The 27,164-nt window shown below is 40.2% G+C and overlaps 1 protein-coding gene across 7 annotated transcripts in view; it reads right to left on the bottom strand.

Moving 5' to 3' along the window:
• Positions 1 to 3,034: 3,034 nt before the first annotated feature.
• The window catches only part of IKZF2 (IKAROS family zinc finger 2), a 119,160-nt gene continuing 95,030 nt past the window's right edge, over positions 3,035 to 27,164 (bottom strand). For 6 of the 7 annotated variants that reach the window (XM_068137997.1, XM_068137994.1, XM_068137999.1 and 3 more), the window contains 3 exons: positions 24,555 to 24,692; positions 16,647 to 16,790; positions 3,035 to 11,896 (listed from right to left, as the gene is read on the bottom strand). In XM_068137997.1, the coding sequence (XP_067994098.1) occupies positions 11,172 to 11,896; positions 16,647 to 16,790; positions 24,555 to 24,692 (1,007 nt within the window). In that variant the 3' untranslated portion in view covers positions 3,035 to 11,171. The remainder of the gene's footprint in view (positions 11,897 to 16,646; positions 16,791 to 24,554; positions 24,693 to 27,164) is intronic. The other variant, XM_068137996.1, reaches the window with a different exon arrangement.

Consider the following 27,164-nt stretch of genomic DNA (forward strand, 5'->3'; position numbering starts at 1 on the left):
TGTGACACAGGGAATTTCAGCTTAATGCCAAGGTCAGAAATACATTGCTTACCTGGCTACTAAAGTGATCCCAGTTGATCAACATGAAGGGTGATGGTACAGATTAAAAGACTTGCTGTTACTACAGGCTTTGGTCCAATAACAGAGAAAAATCAAGAAATGTTATTAAACCAGTTGCCTCCCAAAGACCAAATCAAGATTCTGTAACAGCATATGCAGACACTGGTTGCTGGACTAATTTTTAAGCCTCTCTTGCTATAAAGCAGGAAAATAATATTTTCAATAGAGTTAAGAGTTTCCCAGTGAATGTGAGCAGGGGAAGGATTGGATCCAGTTCCCTGTGGCCTAGATAATTGAATGGGTGAGGCCAACCTGCCCTTTGCTCACAACTGCTGACAAGGCAATTTAGAGAAGGTGATGGCACATTACGGTGTGACTGTCGCCCAGACACTTCAGCAAGCACAAACATTGGCCCTGACTCACTGCCAGATTTCTAATACTCTCTTCCTTAACAGCATGAGACCATGCAAAGAATCTCCCTCCTGCAAATGACTCAGCAGCATTTGATTATCAGTTATCCAGTTTGCACCTGTGAGCTGTCCATGCATTTTCAGACTCTTATCAGAAGTCAATGAAAACAGCATCATCATCTCCAGTTCCAGTTTTGGGACAGGACCTTTCAGTCAGTCAAACCAGTCATTTTTGTCTGACAATGGCACAATGTGATTCCTCCTTCATGCATTAAACATTTGGACCGTCCCAATAGCTGAATCTTGGGCCTTTCCAAAGCAAACCAGTATACTGTCTGGCAAACCTGAGCAAAAGAAAAAGAGGGAAACTCTGCTTTTCAGGCAGAAGCATTCCTTGGAGACAACACATCAAACAGGACTTAAAGGAAGATTAAGTTTTATTTAGATGATATCTTAAGGAGTTTCCATTCTCACGTCAATGATGAACACTTTTATTATGGGGAGAGGCTAGTTAATTTGTAACCAAGAATTTACAAGAGATTCTTAAAACAAACAACAAACAACTTATGAAGCTTCATGAGATCTTCCTTTTATTCTGAAGAGATTGTACTGTGAATGCTACCAGATTGATAGCTGCATTACGAAAGAAAGAACGAGTTCAGTGATGTGAACTACCCAATAAATACCTACCAGGAAAGATCACCTCTGGATACAACAGAGTGGAACTCAGCCAAAAATCCGATGCTGAGGGAAGGGTTCAAAAGGAATTGTTTATATGGTCTGAGTGATTTGCAGAAAGTTGGGCCTCTACTTATGGTAGACCAAGTGGCAGGTGACTGATGCCACCACTTTACATATTAGGACCTTAGGGGGAATACTTCCTTAGCTCACGCTGAAAAGAATGTCATTAGCTTCAGTGAATGTTAAAAATGGATCTGCACCCAATTCACCAGACTCATAACCCATACTCACAACCCCAACTCAAAATGCATTAATTCTCTCCAGTTAATTAAGAGCATCTGTTATCAGGTAGAAATGTGACTCCCGTGAGGTGCCAAATTGCCATGTGTGTTGCCTGCTGCAAGAGAGAAAAGTGTATGTATTCACCAACATTTCCAGAAAGCTTGAATAGAAAACCCTTTCATGTCAGAAGTTTATTTTTATTGGTAAAATATTAAATAATATACAGAATTAAAAACTGCACTTACACTTCTGAGAAGAAATAATTCTTGGACAAATTATATGCTTGTTCCTGAGATTCCCTACATTTATTCCAGTAGCTGTGCACTCAAGACAGTACAAACCTTTATAATATAATCCTTTTCACAAAGTATTACAAAGTTTCTGCAGCGTCTTTTATTTATACACACATACAGACTCACACTCTCACGTGGCTGTACAACACTCACACAGGTACAGAGTACACACATACAGATGTGGAACCATATGTATGCATGTATACTAAGAAGGAAAAAAAATTAAAAGAACAAGTCCCATCGTTCGGCCTATAGCGGCAAAGCTTTTTTAGCAGGGGGATACAGGTTTACATTAGGGTTGCTCACATGCATCACTGTCATAGTGGTCATTTCTGAGCTCCTATTATAAGAGTACATTCCAACGACCACGTAAAGCAATGGGACAATCCCCAGTGTCTTCACTGGCTTTGGAATAAACCCCAATTTATTATTATTTTTAATTTACTCTCTTTTTTTAATTGAAAAGATTCCTCTATTTGCACTCAGAACATCTGTCACAGAAGTGAAAAATTGTAACCTATGAGGAAAGTGGTCATTTGCCAGGTTACTCACCCGGCTTGCTTCAGGAAAACAGCACTAAAGAGAGCAGAGTGCAACCCTGTGTGAGTCAGGGAAGATGCTGTGACAAATGGGTCAGACTCAATAGCCTGAAATTACGCTCACAAAACAGTGCGTGCTTTGCTATGATCCCACTGCTTCAGCACAGTCCCTGTTTGCAGGAGGACTTGAACAACCTATGTGAGGTTACCAGAATTTGGCCCTAGAAGCGTGAACTCATGGGTAACCATGTCAGTCACCCACCAAACGCATTTTTCTTCTTGAACTCAAATCCAAGAGTCTGGGAAATAATTTTGGCAACCAATCAGAACAGGATACAGTCTTCTTGCCTTTGTAATTATTAAAAAGAAACACCTCCAATACAAATTTAGAAGACAAAAGTGGCTACTGTGCATGCGCAGTAACTGCCTTTCAAAGAAATCTCAATGGGATGTTTTTTTTTCTTATGTACCTAAATACATATTTACAGAACAGCGGCTTCAGTCTACTGGGGGGGAGAAAAGGCATTAAAAATACACTATATATAAATATGTATGATATGCAAAACAAGTCCCATCTAAACTTATATAAGACAAGGACAACTCTAAAGAAGCTTCTCTGGTCTCTCAGGTAGATAAAGGACACAAGTCCTGTAATTCTTACCCAGGCAAATCTCTCCCATTACAGTAAATGGCAGTTTTGCCCTATCTAAGAGATTAGGCCTAATCCAAAATCCCTCATCAAAGCCAACAAGAGTCTCCACTGAGTGAATTTTGGATCAGACCAGGAGATCTTTTTATTATTATTTTTTATTATTATTTTCAATAAACATCAATATTAAGTGCTTTTCTTAAAAAGAAAAAAGAAAAAAAAGCTGCAATTAGAAAAGGAAGGAAGAGGCAAGAACAGGTATGGTCTTAATTCATACACTGGATGTGTTTCCATGTCAAATGTATGGGCTTTAGCCTTAACTTACAGTGTCTCACCTTCTGTCAGTCACAACTCAATTTACAGTTACCTGAACATTATTTTTGAATGTACTTAAGACAGAGTGTTCTGTTTCACTGATTTGTGTGGACTGAGGAAAGAAAAAGGAAATCACTGTACAATAATAAGATGTCAGGGAAAGTATTGCACTTGAACAGAAAAATAACTCTAAAAGGTGGTTCTTTTGGTGACTTTTTTTTTTTAAACTAATATAAGCAAATCATCCATGTCTGCAGTGAGCAAGTTTAGAAAGCAGGATCCAAGAATGCAGAATGAGAAGCAAACTTGGGGTTGGTAACCCCCACCCTGGAATACAACAGTAGTAAAACTTTTTTTTTTTTTTTTTTTTAAAGCATTTTCTTCCAACAGGAAAAAAAAAAAATTATATGACTTTTTTGTTTGGTTTTTTTTTCTTTACTTTACAATTTTAAACCTTTCTAAACATTTGCATTAAAGTTTCCAGTTTCTTGTAAAAAGATATACATTTTAGGAAAAAAAAGAAAAAAAATACAACCGGAAAATAAGACCAACTAAAAACAAAGGCAAATATACAATATCATAATTACATCACTGTGGAGTCATCTTGGAAGGTACCCTAGGTCTTTAAAGTGTTACAAAGAATATGTACCTTAATTATTGTGGGTTTTTTTTCCCTCAAATCAACTATCTTTTTTTGTTTTTCCCGTTTTTAATATAAAACTACACTTGAGTACAAAAATATGTAAACAGACTGTACAGCCAATGAACAAGAAGAACAACAACAACAAAAAAAAAAAATCAACCAAAAAAAAACAAACTCCCAGCTCTCTAGATAGCCCAAAGCTACAGGAGATAAGAGCAGGCCCAGACTTAAAGCTCAGAGAAGGAAAAGGGGGAGAGAGAAAGAGAAACCCACTGAAAGCCAGAGGAGACTGCTACATGGCAGAGGAAGTGAATGTGTTCAAGCTCTGAGGACACTTGACAATTTGTCAAATAATTCATCACAGTTTCAGAATCTGAATGACTACAAAAATAACCGAGAAGTCCTTCCCTTGTTACAGCATGTTCAGGAATGAACATCCATTTCCAGTAAGCAATGTCAAATCCCAGTAAGTGCATAGTAGGGGATTCAGTGACCTCTACCCCTTCAAGAAGCTTTTCTTGTTTGATATCACTTGAGGTAAAACTAAATGGCCCAATTTACTGCAAACTGGCCTTGTTGTGCCAATAATGGAGTCACGTTCTCCACCATGCCTTGCAGAAGGTGTCCATATTTTATCCATGACTGCTAATACAGACTGGAGGCTACCGGTGCTCACGTACTGCTGAGCACGAGGGATTAAGGCTACTACACAAATGAAAGCAAATGCATCTTCACCGCAGAGCCCTGCCACTGAGTGCTGACAACTGAGACCTAACCAGAGCTGCTGGGCTGCACCAATTAGGAAATAAGGCCCTCATCTCAAAAATTATGGTAATTAATAATCACATGGTTAACTGCAAAGCTCTTCTGTGCTTCAAGATCTAATCAAAGGGATGGCAGGAGGCTAATCATGAGCTCCAATGTTTTCTTGGGCTGCAGTGCTGTGGCCTAAATCAATACCTGCTGCAGGAAGGAAGCATCAGCCCAAGCTTTCTGCCAAGCCACTCCCTTTCTCCCAACAGAGTATAAGCCCCACTCAACACACGAGCTGCTTAACTTTGTCATCATTCACTCTGTTAAAATACTTCACAAACTGCTAGTAAATACATCACAGAATTTCTTATTGTAACTGTAAGTAACAACAGGTTTTATTACAGCAATGCAAGTGTTGAAATGGTCGCTTCTGTCCACTGATTAATTAGGTCCCATGACTTCTTTGCAAAGTTTTTACAGAAGGAGAGAGGGTGGGCAGCTATCCTCCCAATGAGAATCCACAGAAGCATACAAATAACCACCTTACTGAAGAATGGGAGCAAACAGAAACAGGGAATGCTTGTCTGCAAGACCAACTGAAAAGCTAGGTGATTTCAATAGGTAACAGTTGTTTTGTTATCTTGGACTGTTATGCGTGCAGCATGGCAAAACTTCAGCACACCACCTCCTCCTGACTGTCCTGGGTTTGTTTCAGAGTTCTTCTCAGTGGAGAAGAAGGATAGAAATCACATGCTTCCAGGTGTGGCTGTAGGAAGCTAAATTAGAAAACAGTGATGTTCTCCTTGGCCAATACTTCAGGACAACTCTCAATAAAATAACAGGGGATATATTTTCTATGAAGCAAATTCTGCCTCTTTTCTACTTAATTCCTAATTCCTCTTCCCTAATAGTCTTTGTGCCAAAAGTCCAGATCTCAGCAGAGAGGTGCCAAGGAGCTGGCACAGGGCTGCTGCTGGGCTCAGGATCTGATAGAAAGCATGCTGGTCTAGCCACCTTCCTGTCAGGTGGCCTCACACCATGCCCATGCCAGCACGCTTAGGTGCTGCACCTGCATGGGATAAGTAACTAGATCTGAAACTAGGTCACCAACCTACCAGGAAAGTACAGAAACAGACACACTGCTTTTCACCAAAATGTCCCAGCTAATAAACCCCTCATAACATCTACAGATGGGCCTTCCTCATCTCTACATCAATTATTATTAGGGTGGCAGCAGCATGGAGGCAAACTTGTAAACCATTTCCAAAGGACTTTTTTCTTGGCAGATTTCTTTTTCCAGGTTGAAGCAAGTAGCAGCTGCTTTAAAGTCTGCTCCTGTTCCACAATGGGAACCTAAAAGCACAGCAAAGCCCATTTTCAAGTAGGCTTTACTTAAAGCTGTGGAGGGAGAGAAAACAGGAGATGGCTCCCTGGCACTCTGCAGGGCTTTTGCAATGAGTCTCTGTGCTGCTCTGGGGACATTGTGTTGGTTGAGACCAGCTGTGGCTGGATAACTGGAATGCACTTTGCTAGGGTAATTTTCAGCCCTTCCCACTCTGAAAAGCCAGCTGACTGCAGGAAATCTCACAGCAAAGTACTCGTACTCTCTCTGGGTCAAGCTGCCAAGGAGGGTGCAGAAGGGGAGCGGGATCTGCCTCACTGCACTACAGGAGAAGGGATGTTTACTTTGGGTTGGGTTTTGTCGTGCATTCTGAAAGGGTATGGTAGGATATCATGAACGACATCACACACTTCCAAAATGCATTTGAAAAAGGCACATATACAATAAAGCGTGTATCTAATCATACGGTACCCTATGTATATATATAAATATACTTTCTCAAAATCCCCAGCTGCCCTAGGCTGCAGGCCATTCCTACCATCCACCTTTGTTTTTCAATGATACTAAGCCAAGCTAAGATGCAAATTTCTAGTGCCAAAGCTAATTTCATCACATTTCTCCTCAATCCCACATTGAGTTCAGGTGACTCAGGTTTCAGTGCAGCCTCTCTCCTCCCTCCTCCTTACATTGTAAAACACAGTGAAGAATTAAGGAAAGGAATATTACCTAGCAAAGGAACTGTCTTACTGTGGTAGCTCTCCTTGGCTAAAATAAGCATCTTTCCAAATTATTTCCAAAGTTCCTTTCTAGATGAAGGAGCGTCTTCTGCTGTGTGGCTTTCTTCAAATATGAAAAAGCCAGCTCAGGACCTAGAAAACAGTAATAATGTCCTACTAAATGCCAGTTTTGAAGGGTTTGGTTTAATTCCTGGCCTCCTCTTTTGCCTGACAGCCTCCATTTAGGAATGCCCTTGTAAACACAAAAAACTGGAAAATGGATAATTTCTTCCTCTTTTACTAAATATACTTCAGTTCCATGCAGCTATTTTGTGAGCTGTGTTCTCATATTGTAGAAACTACTACCATTAAAAAAAATCAGGCCAATTATGAAATTTAGATTCTTTCTCTCTAAGACAGACCAATAGAGGTTAATGCCTAGACACATTTCACAGCACATTATAGATGGAAGAACTTTTTAAGGAGAATAGAATTGTTTTCATCCCACAAGTTACCAAGCAAAGAGCTGGTTTTTACTGAAAAATGCTATATATTTTGATGTGCACTCTTAACTGGCTGCAAAGAGAGGTGGCTGTAAAATTTATTGGCCATAATAGCAGATATATAGATAATGCCCTTTGCTCCAAGAACATGGATCATACCAAGAGCAGAATAAGCAGTCATGCTTCTCTGTTAATTAATAGGTTTGTAAATCTCTAAATTGAGTCAGAAAGTTGCCATTTTTGATATAAAAAGAAGCAAAAGGGTTTACTGGCAAGGATGTGTGCAGAAATGGCTCTTTTTTTTTTTTTTTCCCTTCAAACAAAAATGAGGAATGCTCTCAGGAAGCCAATTGTAAATTTGCAAATGCAGGTTTTTAACTGGAAACCTGATTCCAAGAATTTCAAAAGAGTCCAATAAAAATCAGCCAGGTTTGATTTCCAACATCAAATACTTAGAACAAACGGATCCACAGGCCAAGGATTATCTACTGAAATTCCTAGTACACTGTGGATGACTAATGAACTTGACAAAACTCAAGAGCTTTTCTTAGAAACCTGCAGAGAGCAAGCATGAAAAACACCCCTAAAATCTCAGAGGCCCTATTTTGCACATTTCCATGTTGGGGCAAACTGCTTTATATAAAATCCTCCAATAATTTTCAGTAGAAAGTAGATGCTAAATTAAATTCTAGACCAAAACTTGAATTAGAATTTAGTCTTTCTCCTTCTCCTAGCTCTAGGACGAAAACCTTTAGCAACTGTGCAGAAAAAGGCATTGATACTAAAAATTAACAGAGCTCCTCAGCTTCTTGCTTTGCAAAACAGGTAGCTTTTGGAAGCTAAAGCAATGTGTGTCTCCACTGCCTACCCTGTTCTCTGTGCCCATGACACCAGGACATGGCAGTGCTCACATACAGATCTTGAATTGGAAGAAGTTGGGCTTAACTGAAGTCAACTACAAATCCACTGAGCCTCCCCATGCCTGATCCTTTAAACATCTACAGCATATGCACTACAGGAGGTACCAACGAATCATCAGTGACTGAAAGTGCACACTAAGGAACTGCAGATACAAGAGTAGTCATTTTACTTGTGGATACACCAGAGAGTTTCTGCCTTTCCCGTATTCTGGTGCTTTCCCAAACAGAGGCAGAATTTTTTAACACTTTTTCCCTAGTGCTAACTATTCCAATAAACCATAGCCCACATTTTTGACACTGACCACAGAGGGAAGAGCAGAGTGTTGTCCCTCAGAGACTGAAAGGGTTTGCTGGAAACCCTTTTCCCTGGCTAACACATGTCTGTTTCTGGAGGCCCAAGCATGCCTAGTGAACTTCAGGCCCAGCACCTTTCCCTTTGCACACTGTTCTTAAAAGACATTTCCTGCCTCATCAGGAGAAGTCACAATCATTTTTGGTTTTTTTTGGTAGTGGCATGTTGTCAAAGCAACCCTCTTTTCTACATTTCTAAGCATGCCCAGATACAGAACATGGCTGGCTACCTCCTAAGTCACCTTTCACAGCTGAAGAGAATCAACTACATGGAGTAAAAGTGATGCAGCATCTCCCTGCACACTTTCCCCCTGCACAAACTCCTTTGATTGCACCAAGAACAAAAAAGTGAGAATGGTCTGGAGGACAGCAGTGGTTCATTTGCCAGAGTTCCCTCTACATTAGGTGAAGAAAGAAGGAGGGGGAGGAACCCAATGACATTAAGAACAATGTTGGGAATAGGTCTTTAAATCTGTCTCTCCAAAGCCTGTATATTCCCAGCCTTGATAGCTCTCACATTACATAAGATGACATTTCTTTCCATATTGTATTATAATTAATAGGCTACTGTAAGACTTTACCAGCTCCTACTTAATAGCATTTCAGTGCTGGGAAGCAGTCATCAGGTATCCTTTCTAAACACAGGTTCTAGCTGCCAAGAATGTCACCATAAAAAGATTTCAATCAATACCACTCAGCTCCTACTTTCAAATGCTCCAGGTCTAGGAAGAGAAGCAGAATAAAAACCCAGTACCCTCAAAACGAACAGCAAACTGGCATATGCATCAAGTATGCAGATTGAAGTGAGCAGATGGGAATTCATTATGGCCTGATCTTGCTCTCTCTTTTATACTTTAGTAACTTTATACTTTGGAAAAGGTCTCACCAAGCACATGGAGATCGTGTGCTGGAGGGGGTTAAACCCATGCAGATCTTTCCATTCTCAAGCTGTGCTCTTGTTGCCAAACAACAACATTTCAATTGTGATTGGTACAAACAGTTGGGTTTCAATGGCAATCTGTCACGCAGGTTTAAGCTCAGTTTTCACTGATAGAACCTGCAACTTGCTGGGTGGTTACTGGCTTTGTTATTTATTGGGAGAGAAAGAAAGGAAACAAAACAGATTGGTGGGGTTTCTTATCTAGTATGTAGTTCAAGGACTTGCTCTGGAGTTTGCTTCTCTATTTGTTTTCCTTAGAGTGAAATTAATAAATTAGGAATAAAAATGAAATCTGCAGATTCAAATCAAATCACAGCACCTGTATCTCCATGTATCACTATCAGAAGAAGTAAGAAAGGTTACATGCAACCTGTTCATTTGCAGAACTTCTGTGCTCTCCAAGAGCAAAGGCTATCCAGCAAAACTTGCTAAATTAGAGCAGAATTGATGACTTGAAACCAAAAGGAAGTCACTGGTTCAGCAAATTAGCAAGTAAGAGGTCAACTAGAGAAAGAACAGTCAAGGCTTGTATCTTGATGCAGCTGAAGTGGTTGGGGTAGTTCCATTAAATTAATGGAGCTAGAAGGATTGATGCTGGCTAAGGATCTGGCTCCCAGCATTGTCCCAACTGCAAGTCTCAGTTTAGGCTGTTGCCAAGAGGTTAACACTGTGATAATAGAATGAGAAAGTATTTATATAATCATATATCTAGATATACCTATATTTAAAGAACACTTTGCTACTAGTACTTTTGTCATTATAAAATCCATAATTTTAAAAACAAAATTATTTCAGAAGAGCAGCAGAACCTCTTGAGTAAACTACAGACTCTCATCCACTCCTAGGTCACTTCCTGGCCTAGAAGCAAGTTTGGATGTTATTTCTAAATGTTATTTTCTTAAAACATAGGGTGCAACTAAATAAGTAAGGCTCCTGAGGGTCTCTAAGAAGCCAGTGAGTCAACATGTAGGCATGCAGTAACAGCAAATCAACAATTCTAAAAAAGGTGCTTCATAAGTTATGGAAAATAAAAATAAAAAGCCTCAGACTTACCACAGAAGGCCCTCAGACTTATGAAACTAAACTGCTGTAATGTGGTACAGTGTTAAGACATACATTTATTTATTTAATTTTTACATTCTAGAGGGGCAATACACACTGAACCCAAGAAAAAAGCTCACCCTAGGAAAGTAATTTTGAAAGGAATATCCACTTTGATTCGTGCTGCTAAATCCCTAGCTACTTCGCTTTCAAAATAATTGTTCACTCTGCAGAATAAAGTTCCCCCCACTCTCCTTCAGCCACTGAAACCCTGTACCATACCCACATGTTTGAAAAAGGATCTTCTCTGCAACATTTCTACCTATTGGTCTGAAACTGCAAATGAGTGTCATCTCATTGCGACTCTTAAGCACCTAGTAGGGTTGAGCAATATCCCAAAACAGGACATGATGTACAGCTGACAGACAGAAATGGACTGTCTTTCAATTCCCACCAAAAGCGAGATGGGTCACTCACCAAAAAGTGACAGCAACAACAAACCCCTCTTTTTTCCCTTCCCTTCCTTCTTTCCATTCTTAAGCTGGGCAGAGCAAATGAGGTTAGGTCCACAAAAAAAAATAAGGTTAATTATAATAATTAAACAACAGCAACAACAACAACAGCAACAACAACAAAATAGGTGTCTCAATGTCTGAGGAAAAGTGGGATTGTAAGTGCAGTATTTCTTCATGTGCAGTTCTACTTCATACAAGTCCCCTTTGGATGAGAAGGCCTAGTGGAATGTGTGCTCTCCTCGGACTATGTGCGATGAGAACTCATAGCGGTCCTGGCTTCGGTAGCCACAGATGTTGCATTCTAGTGGGTCCCGGTAGCCGTGGCAGCCCATATGGATGGTGTACATGACATGGTCCAGGAAAAGGATGCGACAGTGCTCACACTTGAAAGCCCTAATCTGCTCCCCTTCTCCATTGATGACCTTGTAGATATCCTTTAAAGAGCCCTTAGAAGCTTTTGTGGCATCCAAAGCCTTGGCGTCCTCCTTCATATAAGCCGGGCTTGGCTTTCTCTTGGGATTTAAGGCAGAGTTTCCTTGGTAGGACTGGCGGTCTTCGTGGCTGCTCTCTGAGTCAGTAGAATCCAGGCAGCTATTGCTGGGGGAGCCCTCTCTATCCTGGGTTCGACTCTTTGGTCTGATGAGGGAGATTGGGCCATCCATGTTGTTCTCGTGACTGTCAGCTGTTTCCCTGCTAATGGGCCTTTCTATCCGGTTGGGATGATAGACCTGAGCATAAGCTGAGCTGATGACCGGGGCCACCTCTGCAATTGTGCTTGGTGTGTGCTGCATCAAGGGGTGAAGTGCCTCAGCTCCAAGGTAGGTGATTGCATTGTTGATGGCTTGGTCCATCATGTGAGACTGCATCAGCTCAGCCTCCTTCTCATAGGTTAGGTTCATATCAAAGGGAATATCTGGATAGCCAAATCTCATGAGCTTTTCACCTAAGGGACAAGAGCAAATTATAAGACAAATCAATATAAATCAGCTCCAAGGATTCACTGTAAAGGGGATGAGGAGTGACAGAAAGCTCCTGATTTGGGGTGAAATTAGTCCTGAAGTCCTCTTTCTACTTGTTTACTGACCTCCTACAAAGTTTCTGTCCTGAGATGGGTAAACCAGCAACCTCATCAACAACCTTTTGTTTTCGGGAGAAGCACGTGGCTGCCGTGACCTCCAGACTGACTCCAAACCTTCTGCTGAGCCTGACTTTGCCCATGCTTCTAGTTAGGAAATACATATTAAGTGGTAGGAAACGCAATTCAATGAAGCTCTGCTGGTTTCACTTGATAAAAGGCAAAGGCACCTTTCACTGACACAGGATAAACAAATGCATCATGACAATGAAGCTGGCTGATTCACCACTATATGAATCCAAGTTCATATCCTTAGAATCTGTTTAAATCAATAGCATTAAAGATATGTGAAACCAGAACCACATGCTGGTAGATTATGCTAAACACAGGGCATGTACGTACCACAGTTCTCCTCTGAAGCTAACAAATTTACTACCTTGTACTGGGGCTTAGTTCAGTGGCACTACTTTTCCAGTGATGGCTTTAGAGTGTATGTTCAAAGCAAGTTCATAGAATAACTCTTATTAAATATAAAAGGTTATATGTCTAACTATATGTGTAAGACAATTTACATGCTTATATGTGTTCACACACACAAATTAGGTAGTTGTTGAGAGTTAACTTTTCAAAATTGTTTTACAAAGTCTGATTAAAAAAATGGCCAGTTTTCATTGTCTTTCTTACTTCTAATTGCCTTGGTACAGAAGATCAGACTTTTATTCAATACTGAAGCTAAAAAATTCATGGAGTGACAACATAAAACTGGTTGGGCTATCCAAGCGTTAAAGAACTCAGAAACCTTCCTCCACCTTTTGCCAAAATTGCTAGGAACAGAGCACATATAAACCACCACAAGAAAGAAACAGATTAGTAATCCCCAAACACTTCCAAAAAGCATTAGTGCTTTTCAACACAGCTATCACTCAGCATTTTATTTTTGACTGCAATAATTCATTCCACTCAGTGCAGCTTACCTTAAAGTGACACATAAAGTAAGAAACAATTTTACATTACCCATGGAACAATCAGGTTATCTTGGGAGATGATGCATCTCCTTTGGTTGGGATCTTAGCCCTGATTAGCAAGGTAATTAAATGCAAGTCTAAAGTGAAGCACAGGAATGTTCCTACTCTCTTTAGCAGTACTGCTCTCATGCTTCTGATCAGACACCACACTCATATACCTCACTACATTTCCACATGATTGGTTGCATTACACTCACCTAAAGAAAGCACAATGTAGAAATGTATTCCTTTGTTACACGTTACTTATGTGGAGAAAAACATGGAAGGGAGAAGCAAACAGTGCTACAATGATGGCCTTTATCATCTTACATGATTTAATGATGATTCTTGCTATCAGACATCCTCTTTTCAGTGCTTCTGGTAGGCAGTCTTGCTGTCTGTGATGGCTGTCCTGCTGCTTGACAGCTCTGTAACAAGACATGGCTCCAGCCTCACTTGGAACTGAGCATCTACCTCCCAGGTGGGGCCAAAGTGGGACTGGAGGACAGCTCTTGAAGACATGTGGTATCTTTGGAATGGTGGGAAGAAACATGGGAAAATGGAAGAGTCTATTGGTTCCTGTCACCTGCTCTGGCCACCTGTAACATTCCTGTCTTTGAATAAAGAACTGGGTCTCGTGAGAGCCTCACCCAGCGGCCAAACACAGTCCGTTAACTAGAGGTTGGGTCTAATTCTGAAGCTGGTTGATCTTCATCTGTTGTGAGATGTCTGTGCAATTTTAATTCTTACTATAACAACTGCAGTCTTATCATGAGCCACATAAATGTTTCCTTTTGTATCCTGCCAGTTCTTAACCTCAGCAACATTCTGTGAGAGTAAGCACCACATTCAGCTGACAATACATGAATCTGCTTCACGCTATCAGCATGAAGATGGCTGCTTTCAACTCAGCTAGTGGTTGCTTCCCCCTTCATTGAAGGAGAAGCAGAAAGAAGTACTGAGACACCAGTGCATCATAAATTGTACTTTCTGAACCCACTATTTCAACAGGTTTGATAAGACTAGTACCTTGACAGCATATATATAACCGAGTCTCCTACTCGGAAATTAACTCTGTTCGCTGTATGTTGCTTCCTTTCCTCCTGAAATTTCAGCCAGAGTTGAGAATGTGGTCAACAACCAATGTCCCTTGGAGATTGCTGATCAGAAATAACAGTAAAGCATTGATAGATGTAGCATGCAAAGATTTTAGCTTATGCTTACATGACCTTCTCATAAACACCATTAAGTTGTTTTGGAACAGTGCCACACTTGCAGCATGCACAGGAAAATTTCCTGCAAGCAAGAGAACCATTACAAGTTCTTCCTGATAGAATTGAACAGTATGTCTTTGGGGAGAAAAGGGGAAGAAAAGTAAGGCCATGGTGAAACAGAGAAAACTAGCAAAGCAGATACTGCAGTTCTGTAATCTAAACACTGTGATGCCATGACAGATCAGAAAAAGCAAAAAAATAAGATTCAGTAGATAGGAAAGAGGATACTTTTGTCCTACAGCTGGTTCTGGGTAAAAAAATCTGCATGTTACATAAACCCCTGAATTCCTAGCTCCAGAGAACTGGAATACCAAAATGATCTGTTACAGTTACTGATCAAACAGGTTTATCTAACAACTAAATAGTATACCCTACTGAAGAGGTCAGCAGTCTGCTACAACATATCTCAGGATTTCCAATCAGTACATTTACCTTTGAAGACAGTAACAACATATGGTCCATTTCACTTGTGTGGGCAAGTAAAATAACAGTCCTGGTCTTAAAAAGAAGATAATCTACAGCTTCCAAAACCTGATTCAATTTATGACACCCAAAACATAAGTTTCCCTGGTTGTAAAGTATACATATAATCAGTAAAGGATCTTTCTTTGAGAGCAGGCATGGGACACCAGAATTCAAGAAAAGGGTGCAAGGTCTCCAGCCTTTTCTGATAAAGTCTCTGCCCCTGCAAAGATAGCTTCTGACAGGTATTGCAAATACAATTCTGTTCAAGTCTGTGGATAACCTGGGAGGTTAAAAAGAAGTGAGAGGTGTGAACTGCCCCCCTTTTTGAGGCAGTAATGTTTCTGAGGTCTAAACACACCAGTTTAAGTGTCAGCACGGTTAACTATTTCACTGTTCATCACAAGCTGCAAGAATGTACAGCATGTGCTAAGAAATCACCAAGGAAACCTGCTATCATGGGGCCATGTTTACAATCTCATAAAGTTGTATTTGGCTTGTCAGTAGAGAGTCCTTTCCCATTTACACCCTCTTCAACCCCAGCTGTTGTCAGAGCAGTAAATTAAATCCAAATATAAATCCTCCAGTTCTTATCAGCTATACAGTAATTTCAGACTACTCTTAAAGACAGCAGTCTCAGAATTAAGTATTTATTTCAGAAGAACTAATAACAATATAGGAAATATTGATACCTTGCAGCATTTCTCTTGTGGGTTGGATTGTTCCTGACCTTACCTTGGCTAAGCATGGCTATTTAGGAATGGTCAGATGACAGAGCAGCCAGGTCACTGTGTCAGGGCCCTCCAGGTGAGCTGCTGCATGCTGCTAACCCCCTACTATTCAAAACCCATATGGGTTAGTTTAACACCACCTTCAGTGGTGATTTAACAAATCCACCTGAATCTGCATTTAGCTGAGGGTCAATGACTTTTCTAAATGGCTGCATTAATTGCTTACAGTCCTCTGATCCTCTCTCGATAGGCATCCTCAGTGTAAGCAAAATGAGTATATGACACCTTTAAATTCTGTATAACTGTCCTTCTGTGGAGAGAGTGGAAAATGTGTATTACAAGACTTTAGGGCCTTGCAGCATACACTTATGCCAAATAACTCCCTGTTCCAGCTCCCCTCCTAAGTAGTTTAGCGCTACCTCAGTAGCAGTAAAAAGAGCTTGAAGACACAGCTCAAGCCACATAAAATGCCCCATACTGTCTGCTGTTACAAGCTGAACAATTTAAAGATGTCAAGACACAAAGCATAACATGAATTCTGGGCCTGAGATTCTAAATTTGGTAACCAAAAATTATTTAATGCAGTTTGATATTCATGTGTCAATACATTCATTGTGTGCAGAACACTGCACTTGGAGCAAGAACTTCTTCCAACAGAAATGATGTGATTTTAATTCCTCATGCTGGTATTACCAGACCAGTTGTTTCCAACTCTCAAGAATTTAATACAAGTTTTCAGATAGTTGTTGTTTGTTTTTTTAACACACACACACCCACACACACACCCCCCCACACCCCGAGAGATAACTAGTGTTTGTTTGTTGAACAAGGAGAGGAAAGATGACAAGTCTAAAACTCAAAAGGGCCAGAGAAAAGATAAGAAAATCAAACCAGCTTTAAGGTGCAGTTAGAAAATCTTGAGCTTTTAAGTAATTTCATGATTCTGGGACCTTACTTCCAAATTCTCTGAATATTCAATAGTTTCCAGGATTTCTTGCTGTGATTTGATGATATCCATTGTTGTCCCTCCCCATCACAACCGAATTCTGAGAGTGATACTTTTCCTCTTGTTCATTTTGCTATTCCAGATAACAAGTAACCTGTACCTATGCACTAGAAATAAGAAAAAGGCGTATTTCAAGCTTACCCACAAACTTCTGTGGGGTGGAGCTTTTACGCTTTCCCATGTTGCTTGTCAGCTTCTCTATAACAGCAGGTCTCTCAAAAGGCACCAGAGAAATATTGTTGTCCATCACAGGCTCTTGTTCCTTACAATCTTCCATAGGAGGTACTACATAAAACCAAAAAATTGTATCAGACAAGTCTGGTCTACACTTCACAAACAACACAAATCATTTGAGCCCTGGTGACTGCACAAGTGCAACACAAAATAAAGCAAGATGCAAGAACACACTGGGCATCAAGATAGCAATCACCTTTAAGCAGGGCCACAGTTATAAAATACCTGCCTTTGAGACCTTCATATTTAGCTGAAGGCCAACTTTAAGCATTTATTAAGGGACTTGTTTTGTTCTGAAAATTCAAGATACCTAGTGAGAAGGGGACACTTGAAAACTCACTCTAGCCAATATTTTCTGCTCTTGTCCATTCAGTATGGTCACCTGTTGCCAGTGTAACTTTATAGTTACCATTCTTTGTGTATTTCTTCTTGTTTATCATATGCCATGTTTATCATTCTTATTTTCTTTTTGTGCTAATCTCAATGACCAAAACACATACAAGGCACTGATGACTCGTCTTTCCTGGGTCTGGCTGCATGTTCCCCAAGACAAAGGCTTCCTGAATGAAGGATCTGTTTGTTAAAACATGTTTCCTCTCTCTATACATGAGACTGCAGAATCAACACTCTAATGAAGTTACAGGATTAACATTGCATGATTCACAGCAAGTATCAATTTTTTTGATTAATACCTTATCCCTTCAAACACAGACCTAACAATTAATGAATGCAAGTCTTTGCATCAGTCTTCCCACTTTTTGGAATCAACAGCGAGCATTCTGGTGTTAACTGCGTTCAAGGAATGCTCATACATTGTCAAGAAATCAATGACCCCCTTCCGTCCTTACATCCCTCTTCATTGCTTGTTGGGTTAAGGGAATAAGCGGGTATAGAATAGAATAGAATAAACCAGGTTGGAAGAGACTTTCAAGATCATCATGTCCAACCTATCACCCAACACCACCTAATCAACTAACCCATGTAACCAAGCACCCTGTCAAATCTCCTCCTGAGCACCTCCAGTGACGGCAACTCCACCACCTCCCCGGGCAGTCCATTCCAATGGGCAATCACTCTCTCTGTGTAAAACTTTCTCCTGACCTCCAGCCTGAACTTCCCCTGGCGCAGCCTGAGACTGTGTCCTCTTGTTCTGGTGCTGGCTGCCTGGGAGAAGAGACCAACCTCTGCCTGTTTACAACCCCCCTTCAGGTAGTTGTAGAGAGCAATAAGGTCACCCCTGAGTCTCCTCCTCTCCAGGCTAAGCAGCCCCAGCTCCCTCAGTCTCTCCTCATAGGGCTTGTGTTCCAAGCCCCTCACCAACTTCGTTGCCCTTCTCTGGACTCGTTCCAGCAAGTCAACATCCTTCCTAAACTGAGGGGTAGAATAAATGAAGCACAGGAATTGCACAGGCTCCTGATCAGAATAGTGACTACCCCACAATGGGTTTTATGTCACTTGCTGAAATAGTTATTCATTACCTACAAGGTACTCTGTTTTTGTTGAGCATCCTCTTACAAACTCCAGGAAGAATCAGTGGTACCAGTGGTATGAAACTGGCCCAAAGAGTCAGACTTGATTGCAACTTACATTGAGTATGACTCCACAGGCAGCGCTCTCTGCTGCTGTGAATTTAATACATGACCTAATTGTTCCACATTCATCTTCAGAAGGTTGCACAACAAACTTGAGAAGGATCAGCCACTGCTCCAGCTGCTAATGGGATGCTTGAGACGTAAGGAATTATTTGAGAAGAATGGATAGTAGTGAAAGAGAAAGTGGGATGATCCTGTCAGAATTCCTACAGTTTGTAAACTGTGAGCAACGCAGCACATCATCTCTATTAGGGGAGTGATAGTGAAGTCATAGGTGGTATAGCAGAGGTATCTTTTGCTAGTCCTCCTCTGGTCTGCCACCAGAGCAGCCTTTAGTGTCACAGGCACCTTCTCCCTGATATCGTGCCTTAAATGAACACCACCAGCCTACTTTCCACCTGTGTAACTTTACTGCCTTCAGGATCCTAATATGGAGTAATCATTCACCTGCTCTAAAACATGCAGCTGTTTGCTAGCACTTACTATGTGAAAAATTGGGTGATAAAAGCCTTGTCTTTGCCTTCTTTCTAGTAAGGATGAGCAAATACCAGGCAATTACAGAACAGTATCTGCTCAGGTGAACTTCTCAGTTCAGACATTCATAATAAGAAAACATTGCAATTTATTAATTTGATTCCATTTGTGCCTCTGCTTCTATGGAAAGCTGAGTACTTAGAGGCTTAGAATCAACTATATGCTATAAAGTGATTTACTCTGCTGCTGTTTTATTTGTACAGGATGCTCCTCCTGAGAAACACAATGGTTTCTCATTTACAAGGCAGTCCTGTTGGCATCAGTGAAAGAGAGTTAAAAAAGCATGAATATAAAATTAATCTAATTTGCAACAGAACGGGATTCAGTGTTTGAGTGGCCTAACTAATGCCTGGTGCAGAATGGGAAGTCTGGATAATTTTAAGAGCTAAGGTTAAATTTTCATGGCTATTTAAATACTGTGCTTGGTCAGAAAGTTCTGTACTATTTCTACTCAAGTATTTATTGAGGAGCTTTTGGAAGAAAGAAGATTACGAATGTTGATTATCACTGGGAACTGGCATCCGACTGTTCTTTTGGCTTATCAAAAATCAGTGTATACATGCACATGGACACACACTCTGCAGAAAACCCTGGATCCCTACTCAGTGGCAATACTCATCCTCACTGTGATGGGCCAGGTTTGCACGAGTGTCATTTCAAGAACTGGCAGCCATCAGTGCACAGGACACATGAAACTGGTAGTGGTGACCTTGGGAGGTGCAGAGGGCTCTAAAGCCCTCCTAGGAAGATTTTCTAAAGATATGTCGGATTTGTAGGACAGTACTTGTCCACAAAATCACTGAGAAATTTCCTTTTACTTTCACAGCCAATCAATTAAGCTCCAAATGTAGTGACATTTGTATGTCTTATAGCAATGAAGTAATAAATAATTCTACTATTGGGCATAGGTGTGTAAAATTTCCTAGATGGAAAGTGAAACCTTTCATACAAATATAGAGCCAATAAGGTTGGAAAAGACCTCAAAAATTTCTTCCATGAAAAATGAATAGTGCTAAAAAGGAGAACTGCTTTTCTCTAAGTCAGGCAAAAATTCTGCATGGACTCCTTTTAAAAGTTAAATCATCACCCAAAAAGCATTTTCTTTTCTGTCTTTCATGTTGCAAGCTTTTCTTCCCCACCTCTGTAATCCAGGCCACAGCTCTTTTGCAACAGAATCACTGAATCATGCCAATACTTGCGTTATGGTGGGAATAAGTTACTGGAATGTGTTTTGTTATGTAGATTTCCTGGGAGAAGGGAGAAATGGAAATAGCCTGGTTGTTGAAACCATTTACAGCACAAAAAACTTGACCACACAGGTGAGAAATAATATTTTAGAAACCTGAAGAGTTAAGCTAAAGATTACATGGTCAATTCTAGAGACATTAATTTTTAATTCAAACAAAAATATATAAAAATAAAGGATATATAGCCCAGCCTGCCTTTTTTTTTTTTTTTTTTTCCCTCTTTTGAGGAAAAACAAAATTAAAAGGGGAAAAGCAAACCAACAATGCTCAGCTAACACTTCTCACAAGTCAGCTGCTCTGTAGTGGAATCTCATGTGTACACATTTACTTGGTGGTAAGTATAATTCCTTTTTTTGTTGTATTTCACTCCATTTTATTCCCTTGGTAGTGGGAGCTACCAAAGAACAGCTGATGTATTATAACAAGCTTTGATGCAACAACTCATTTTAGGCTGCGAACCTTTGGTCTCAGCTTGGAAAGCTCATGGTTTAGTATATTTCTGTTCAGGGATGTTCTTAGTCAGCTACCATGATGTGCTCCTGGATGGCCCATGCAAACGTTCACCACCTCTAACACTGTTATGTCCTCAGGCACAGTTAACACCAAATGTTGTTTCCAAGCTCAAACTCTCAATATACAAACATGGATGATGTTCAAAAGAAAGACTTTATAGTCCTGAAGACACAGATCTTTCAATCATAGTGCTCAAAGTGTTGATCTTTCAGTTTTTGCTTCCTAATTTGTGAGAAACCAGATATACTGTTAAAAATGTATACTTTCTCAGTGATGAAAGAATAAGGGGGAAAAAAATAATTAAAAAAAAAATAATTACCCAGTGTGCATTTTGCTGATAAATACTTTTTGTGTGCAGACAACAGACACTGGGCTGAGTCTCAGCTGGCATAAATTAGCATTACTCCATCAACCTCAATTTCCTTTCCTAAACCCACAATATTGGTATTTAAAAGAAGTGTGTGCACAGAGAAATGACAGGAAATATTCCCATGGACCCTGGTGTGAAGTCTCCTGGGGGACCAGCATTTTAACAATGTTTTAAGCAACTGTGTAAGAGGGAAGGACACAAAGCCATTGTGTGTTTTATGCAGAGCTGGCCTTTGAGACTCACACAGCCTAGGGCTATGCTTCTTTCTCCTCCTGAAAAAAAGAGTATCCTTCTCTACTCAGCTTTAAGAATTTCCCTGGAGTTTTTGCTTTGTGGAGATGGAGAACATCATATAACTGGGTGTAAACCATAGCTAGCCTTCAACATTTGTGCATTTGTTCCAGCAAAGGTCATGTTCTTGGCACTTAGAGACTGTCACTTTTGCCACCCCAACACACTGTTAGCTAGGAGACCACAGACTGATTTCTGCCTCTGGGGCCTGCACTACTGAGCTAAGTCTGCCAACAACAAAGACACGGGAGCTCTTGCAGCAGCTGTGGAGCTGAGCAGGGAACAGGACCTAGCCACAATGAATGTCAGCTCAGCAAGCAACTGGCACCCTGCAAGGGGATAGAGAGAGACCTGGAGATTTGTACATTCCTATCCACGTCCCAAAACTAGCCCTTCTATCCCTAACCTCTCCTCTTGCTTCCTCTTGTGGACTTAGTCAGGTGACCTAGACATCAGCAGGACCAAGATCATCGAAGTTAAAGGGCAATGTGAAAGCACCCAAGTATATATGCCAGTAACATGTCTATAACTGATCAACTTGAGCACAATCTTTGAAAAGATTCAGACTTTATAGGGGCTGCCTCCAGTTTTCTGGAACAATTCATCTCTGCAGAAATAATTTAGACCAATGCTAAACACTGGCTGTATTGGTTGAGATGCAGCACAGCCATTTGTGTCCTTAAAGCAGGATCTTTAGGGCTAAGAAAAATCACCATCTCTACCCATTCTGTGCATAACGGTGAAGTGATGACCAAAATGTGTTCAGAGGCTTCAAAATTCCACAAGAACAAAATACTTTTAAAGTATTTGGAGAGATAGTCAGGAAAATTTAAACCCAGTGTGATGCAAAATATACCAATGATCAAACTGTTCAAAGCATGCATGCACTCATGCTCAGGAATGTCCTTTCCATGTGCAATGTGGCAAGAGAGAAAAGGATACCAATACATTTTTCAGTGTTAGACTAAGACTTAACTTTAAGCAGAGTAAATCACTTGTATGCTCATCCCTGGTGTCTTTATAGTCTCAGGAGAAAGGACTTCGCTACAGGTTGGTGCTCATGACCCTGTACTTCCACTTCATGAGTGGGAGTGATTCTGGGATGCAGGGTGAGATTTATTACTGGTCCCAGCTGAATTTGGAGCTCCCTGTCACCATACCTTTTTGCTGTGCCCTTCCTAGATGGCTAAATTAAGATAGTGGATCAAATACCTCCTTAAATGTTCACCAGGGGAGATCTAGACATATTTGCCCAGAGGAGAAAGAGGCACTAGTTGAATTCAAAGTGCTGTTTTAAGCTAATTTTGTTGAGAAAGGTGAAGTGGTTGTGTGAACATTTCTATTTTAAGCCCAAGCAAAGTCAGTCAGGCTGTAAATAAGAGAACTATTCACATGGGGTTTGCACTGGCTTAACTTCAGTTGGTAGGAAAAATCAATGCAAGGTCAATCATTCCAACTTCTTTGGGTAGACAAGGTTAAGGACCTACTCTTCTTGTCTTAGCATTAAGCAGCTGAAAAAAAGCTATAGATTTCCTCAGAAGTAATCTATTAACAAGAGTAAACACAATTTTAATAAACAACCAAATAATAAAGCCAGAACCTGAGTGCAATTTGGGAAGGTCCTCCACAGCACAACCTCATAAAACATCCTAGTTGTCATAACTGTATCAGCCCACTGGTTAATAAGATGAGCACAGCCTTGTAGGGAAGAGCCTGCCTTTTGTTGGGAATGCAGTCAGTTGTTAAACTCCTACTATGAACTAAGCGCTCCAACTAACACACCGAGCACACAATAGGTACCTGTGAATAGCAAAACCTTGAAACCAGTCTTTTCACTGACTTTTACAAGCATCAAGTGAGGCCTAAAGCAGACAATCACTAACTTTAAAAACATTAATGTCACCCATTACATTTTAAAGGTTGACTTAATCTCCAGGCTGTCTACCAAGATTGTAATTACTTAATAGAGCTGTATGAATACTTTGGAAATACATCTTAAATATGTTTAGAATGGCTTCTTAGGATTAAATTGTTCATAGAAAAGCATTCTTCACGGTTTTTTTTTTTTTTTTTGGGGGGGGGGGAGGAATTTGTTTTCACCAAAAAATTGGCCCAAATTAGAAATGCTGAAGACGTTTTATTTCAGTTTGTCTTTTTAGGTTTTTAGAAATGACCTTTTAGAACTTCTACATAATTAATTTCCAAATGAAGCCATATGACTCTACTCAAGAATAAAAAGCAAAATGGAAGGGGAAAAAAACCCAAGCACACAAAAGAGGAAATGGTATTTCACCTCTTTCCATTTATTCATTTCCCTGCAATCTAACTTTTGAGTATCCCTAGGTATCTGGCAATTTTTAATCAAAATGGACAAGGCATAATTTTTGTTTTCTGATCAGAAAGAAATTTTAAATACTTCGAGTACCCATCATTTGAAGACAATTTTAAAAAGTTAAAACACGTTCAGTTTTAGAAGAGTTTCTGAAATAGTAATTTTGAATGAAGTTATAGCAGTTCTGAACAGCTACCATTTAGTATTTAGTGCTACAGATAAGTCTACCACCCTACAGACTGAGACATTATGCTCGTTATCCATACTAATAGCTGCAGAAATTTTTGAAAACAAATTCAAAGACTTTGACGTTTCCTGCTTTCGACAAGCTTTTTGGCAATCTTCAGTCTTTATGTATATTAACACATGCAGTGTTAGTGAACATATTAATATGAACACATGTAAATGCATATAAACATTATTTTTTTCCCGCTTATAATTACTTTCATCAACACTGCTGAATTCCATTCTGCTATGGAGATTTTTTTATCTATTCCTCCCCCTTTTTTGGGACTCTATGACAATATTACAGGGAGAAGTAATGATTTCTGAATACCTCCATCATCCTTATCTCTTATAATTATCAGGCCCTGTCAGAAAGAAAGGGGAAGGGGAATTATACTTTTTGTTTTCTAAACATGGCTCAGTTACTTTTTGGGCAACTTTGCAGAGGTGACATTGCTTTGTTTTCATGGCTGCATAGTTATACATGCTAAAACATTAAATACTAAGTGAAATAAAAAACTAAATCAACAAAACCCATGCTGTCAAATTGGACAGAGAATTTTAGCCTGTCTGTTCTCCCCCTGCCTATCCGAGTATATGCAATCTATAAGAAGGAAGCATTGCAAAGCTGAAAGGAAGAAAAGTAGATGGGCAAAAACCCGCAAGAGATGCTCCAAGTCCAGGAGACCTCAAAAGGCAGTTTCTACCCACCATGGTGACTCATGACCTGCCCAGCAGCCTCCATACTGACATTCTGCAGATAGTTGTGGCAGCGTTCCTTGTGCTCCTCCAGTGAACTGCGCTGCTTGTAGCTCCGGCCACAGTAGTTGCACTTGTGAGGCTTCCCCACTGCAGAAACAACAAGAGCATTAGGTCAAATTCATGGCAACTCACGTTTACTATCAAAAATCACACCTTCGCAACAAGCAACTCTTCTGATGGAACGAAACCCAAGAAAGTTTATGTAAGTACTTGACCTTTTCCCCAGCCCCATTTTTGCACCATGCACACCCGTTCCCACCTGCCAGAGACTTTATCCCATTCGTTTTTCACACAAATGCATGGTTATCAGCAGGAGGAAAATGAGGTAGACTTGTTGGTTGCAAAGCAAATAAACAGATGACAAGAGGGAAAACCAAACCAATCAGCTGAATCACACCCCAGTACTGCCTGAGTGTCACCAAGTCTCATGGGAAAGAAACTTCTGAGACATTTTGCCCACAGTATGAACAATTGCCTTCAAAGAAACAAGCTGCCCCAGTAGCCTAATTTGGCTCCCAGCTGTGGGGAAACCCATTACGTGGTCCAGAGGAGTCATTCTTTCACTCAGAAAACTTTGCCGAAATTACTAAGGGAAGGTTGGAAAATAAACAGACAACAGGAAATAACTTTGGTAACCGCACTGTTACAGGCCAGAATGGAGCTGCCACCAGTAATTTGCAGACTCGAAATAATATTAAGATACATGTAATATAAATACATATCTTAAAACTATAAATGGCCACATACAATGAAAATCAAGCCAGAAGAAGGCAAGACAACTTCACTTTTTGTTTTGTTTCACTCAATAGTACTATGAACAAATGGCAAATGCCTCTTAAAACGTGCAAAACCTGGCACCGGATTCTCATAAAGTATTTCCTTTTTGTAGCATGTCATTAAGAAACCACAAGAATGGCCTAACCCAAGGCCAGAAAGCTAGCCAGGAGCATATTTTGCCAAGCTGTGTTAATAAAGGCTTTTAATATAATTTAAATTTGAGGAACATGAACATTGATTCTTTAATAACTAAAGAGCTATTAAGTCAGCATTGCAAGTAAAATACCATCGGCTGTGAGTTTCAGAGCTGGCTGATGGATAGGGAAGGTCAAACTTCTTCCAGAGTTTTGAAAATCTTAGGTAAGAATTTGACTTTCTAGCCAAAGAAATTGAGAACATCCTCTGCTGGATAATATACATGTTTCTATTAAGTTTGTCCCAATATTGGAACCATTTCACAGTCATTTACTTAATGAAACCCAAGCTGCACTAACTGCAGCCAAAATGAACCGTCACCACTGGGATGGGAAAATGCAGCGAAAACCGTGGGGAGGACACCTGTAGCCAATGAGAAGCTGAGCAGCAGGCTCCTTGCATTTGGGCTGAAGCCCCAAACCTGAGAGACTGAGTCAGGGAAGTTCTCTAGGGCCTCTGCAAGACTAGTACAACATGTGCTTCACATGACCCACATGATGGAAGATAAAAAACCTCTGAGCCTTCAGTATCTGAGCTGGTGAAAGTTTCAGAAGGCTTTGACTCAGAAAATAAAGGATTTGATGAAATGAACAAGCTTGCAGAAAGTTTCTGTAAAAGTTTGTTTGCATGTGCAGTTTATTGACACAACCAGGTTGTCCAAGCAGGGGAGGGGGGGGAAGAAGCTGCTCTAAAGTAGGCATCCAAACTGTGGACTTCCCCCCCCATCCCCCATGCATAAATTATTTAGAAATAGAGGACTTATTTAGAGAAGTATTGCATCTTAAACCAAACAGTTGCTGCGGTCTTTATTTCATTTTGCTTACTAGCTGGTACTAGCTAGCACTGTTGCTGGTACTGGAAATCTCAGTGGAAGCAAAATGTGAAGCTTATTATCATTCCCTGAGGAGAATGATCTGGATTAAGCCTCAGCTTTTCAGCTTCTAAACATTAAAACCAGCCATCTCGTTCTGGAAGCACCTTTAGGCTCCCTAGGATAGTAAAACTTGAATAATCACCATTACAATGCTTTATCATGCACCTAGATGGCATCAATATCAGTCTGAAAACTTTATTAGAAGCTAACTCAGTGTCTAATAAAGAAAATAAATCCAATGCAATTGGAGGGATCAAGTCAATGAATCTGAAGCAGGGATGACCTAGCCCACCCAGTTTGGCTATCAAGTAACTTAGATAAACTTTATGACTGAAGGGAAAGGGATGATTGCTTTTGGCTATTCAAAAGGTAGCTACAATTAATTAATACACTACCATTTAGCACAGAGAAACATATTCTATTACAAGCTCACAGTACAAACAAATCAGTTCAACAAACTGAAGTTTGTAACACGCCACTTTAATTGGTTGCTCCCTGCACTGCAAGCATTTCAGAAACTATTCACACACAACAAGGCTAAACTTTTCGAATGGTATCTAGGATAGGCAGATATCCAAATTCCTTCAAATTTCATGGTTCACAGAAAACATAAAAGCTAATGTTAAAGGCATAATTTCTACAGGCAATATGGGATTTGAGGAACATCCCCAAGGAAAGAGAGACTCCAGCACACACACTCCTTTCTCTGGGGA

The sequence above is a fragment of the Melanerpes formicivorus genome, unplaced genomic scaffold (genome assembly GCF_026170545.1).
Source record: "Melanerpes formicivorus ecotype bairdi unplaced genomic scaffold, bMelFor1.0.p_v2 SCAF_5, whole genome shotgun sequence".
In the NCBI taxonomy this organism is placed as follows: Eukaryota; Metazoa; Chordata; class Aves; order Piciformes; family Picidae; genus Melanerpes; species Melanerpes formicivorus.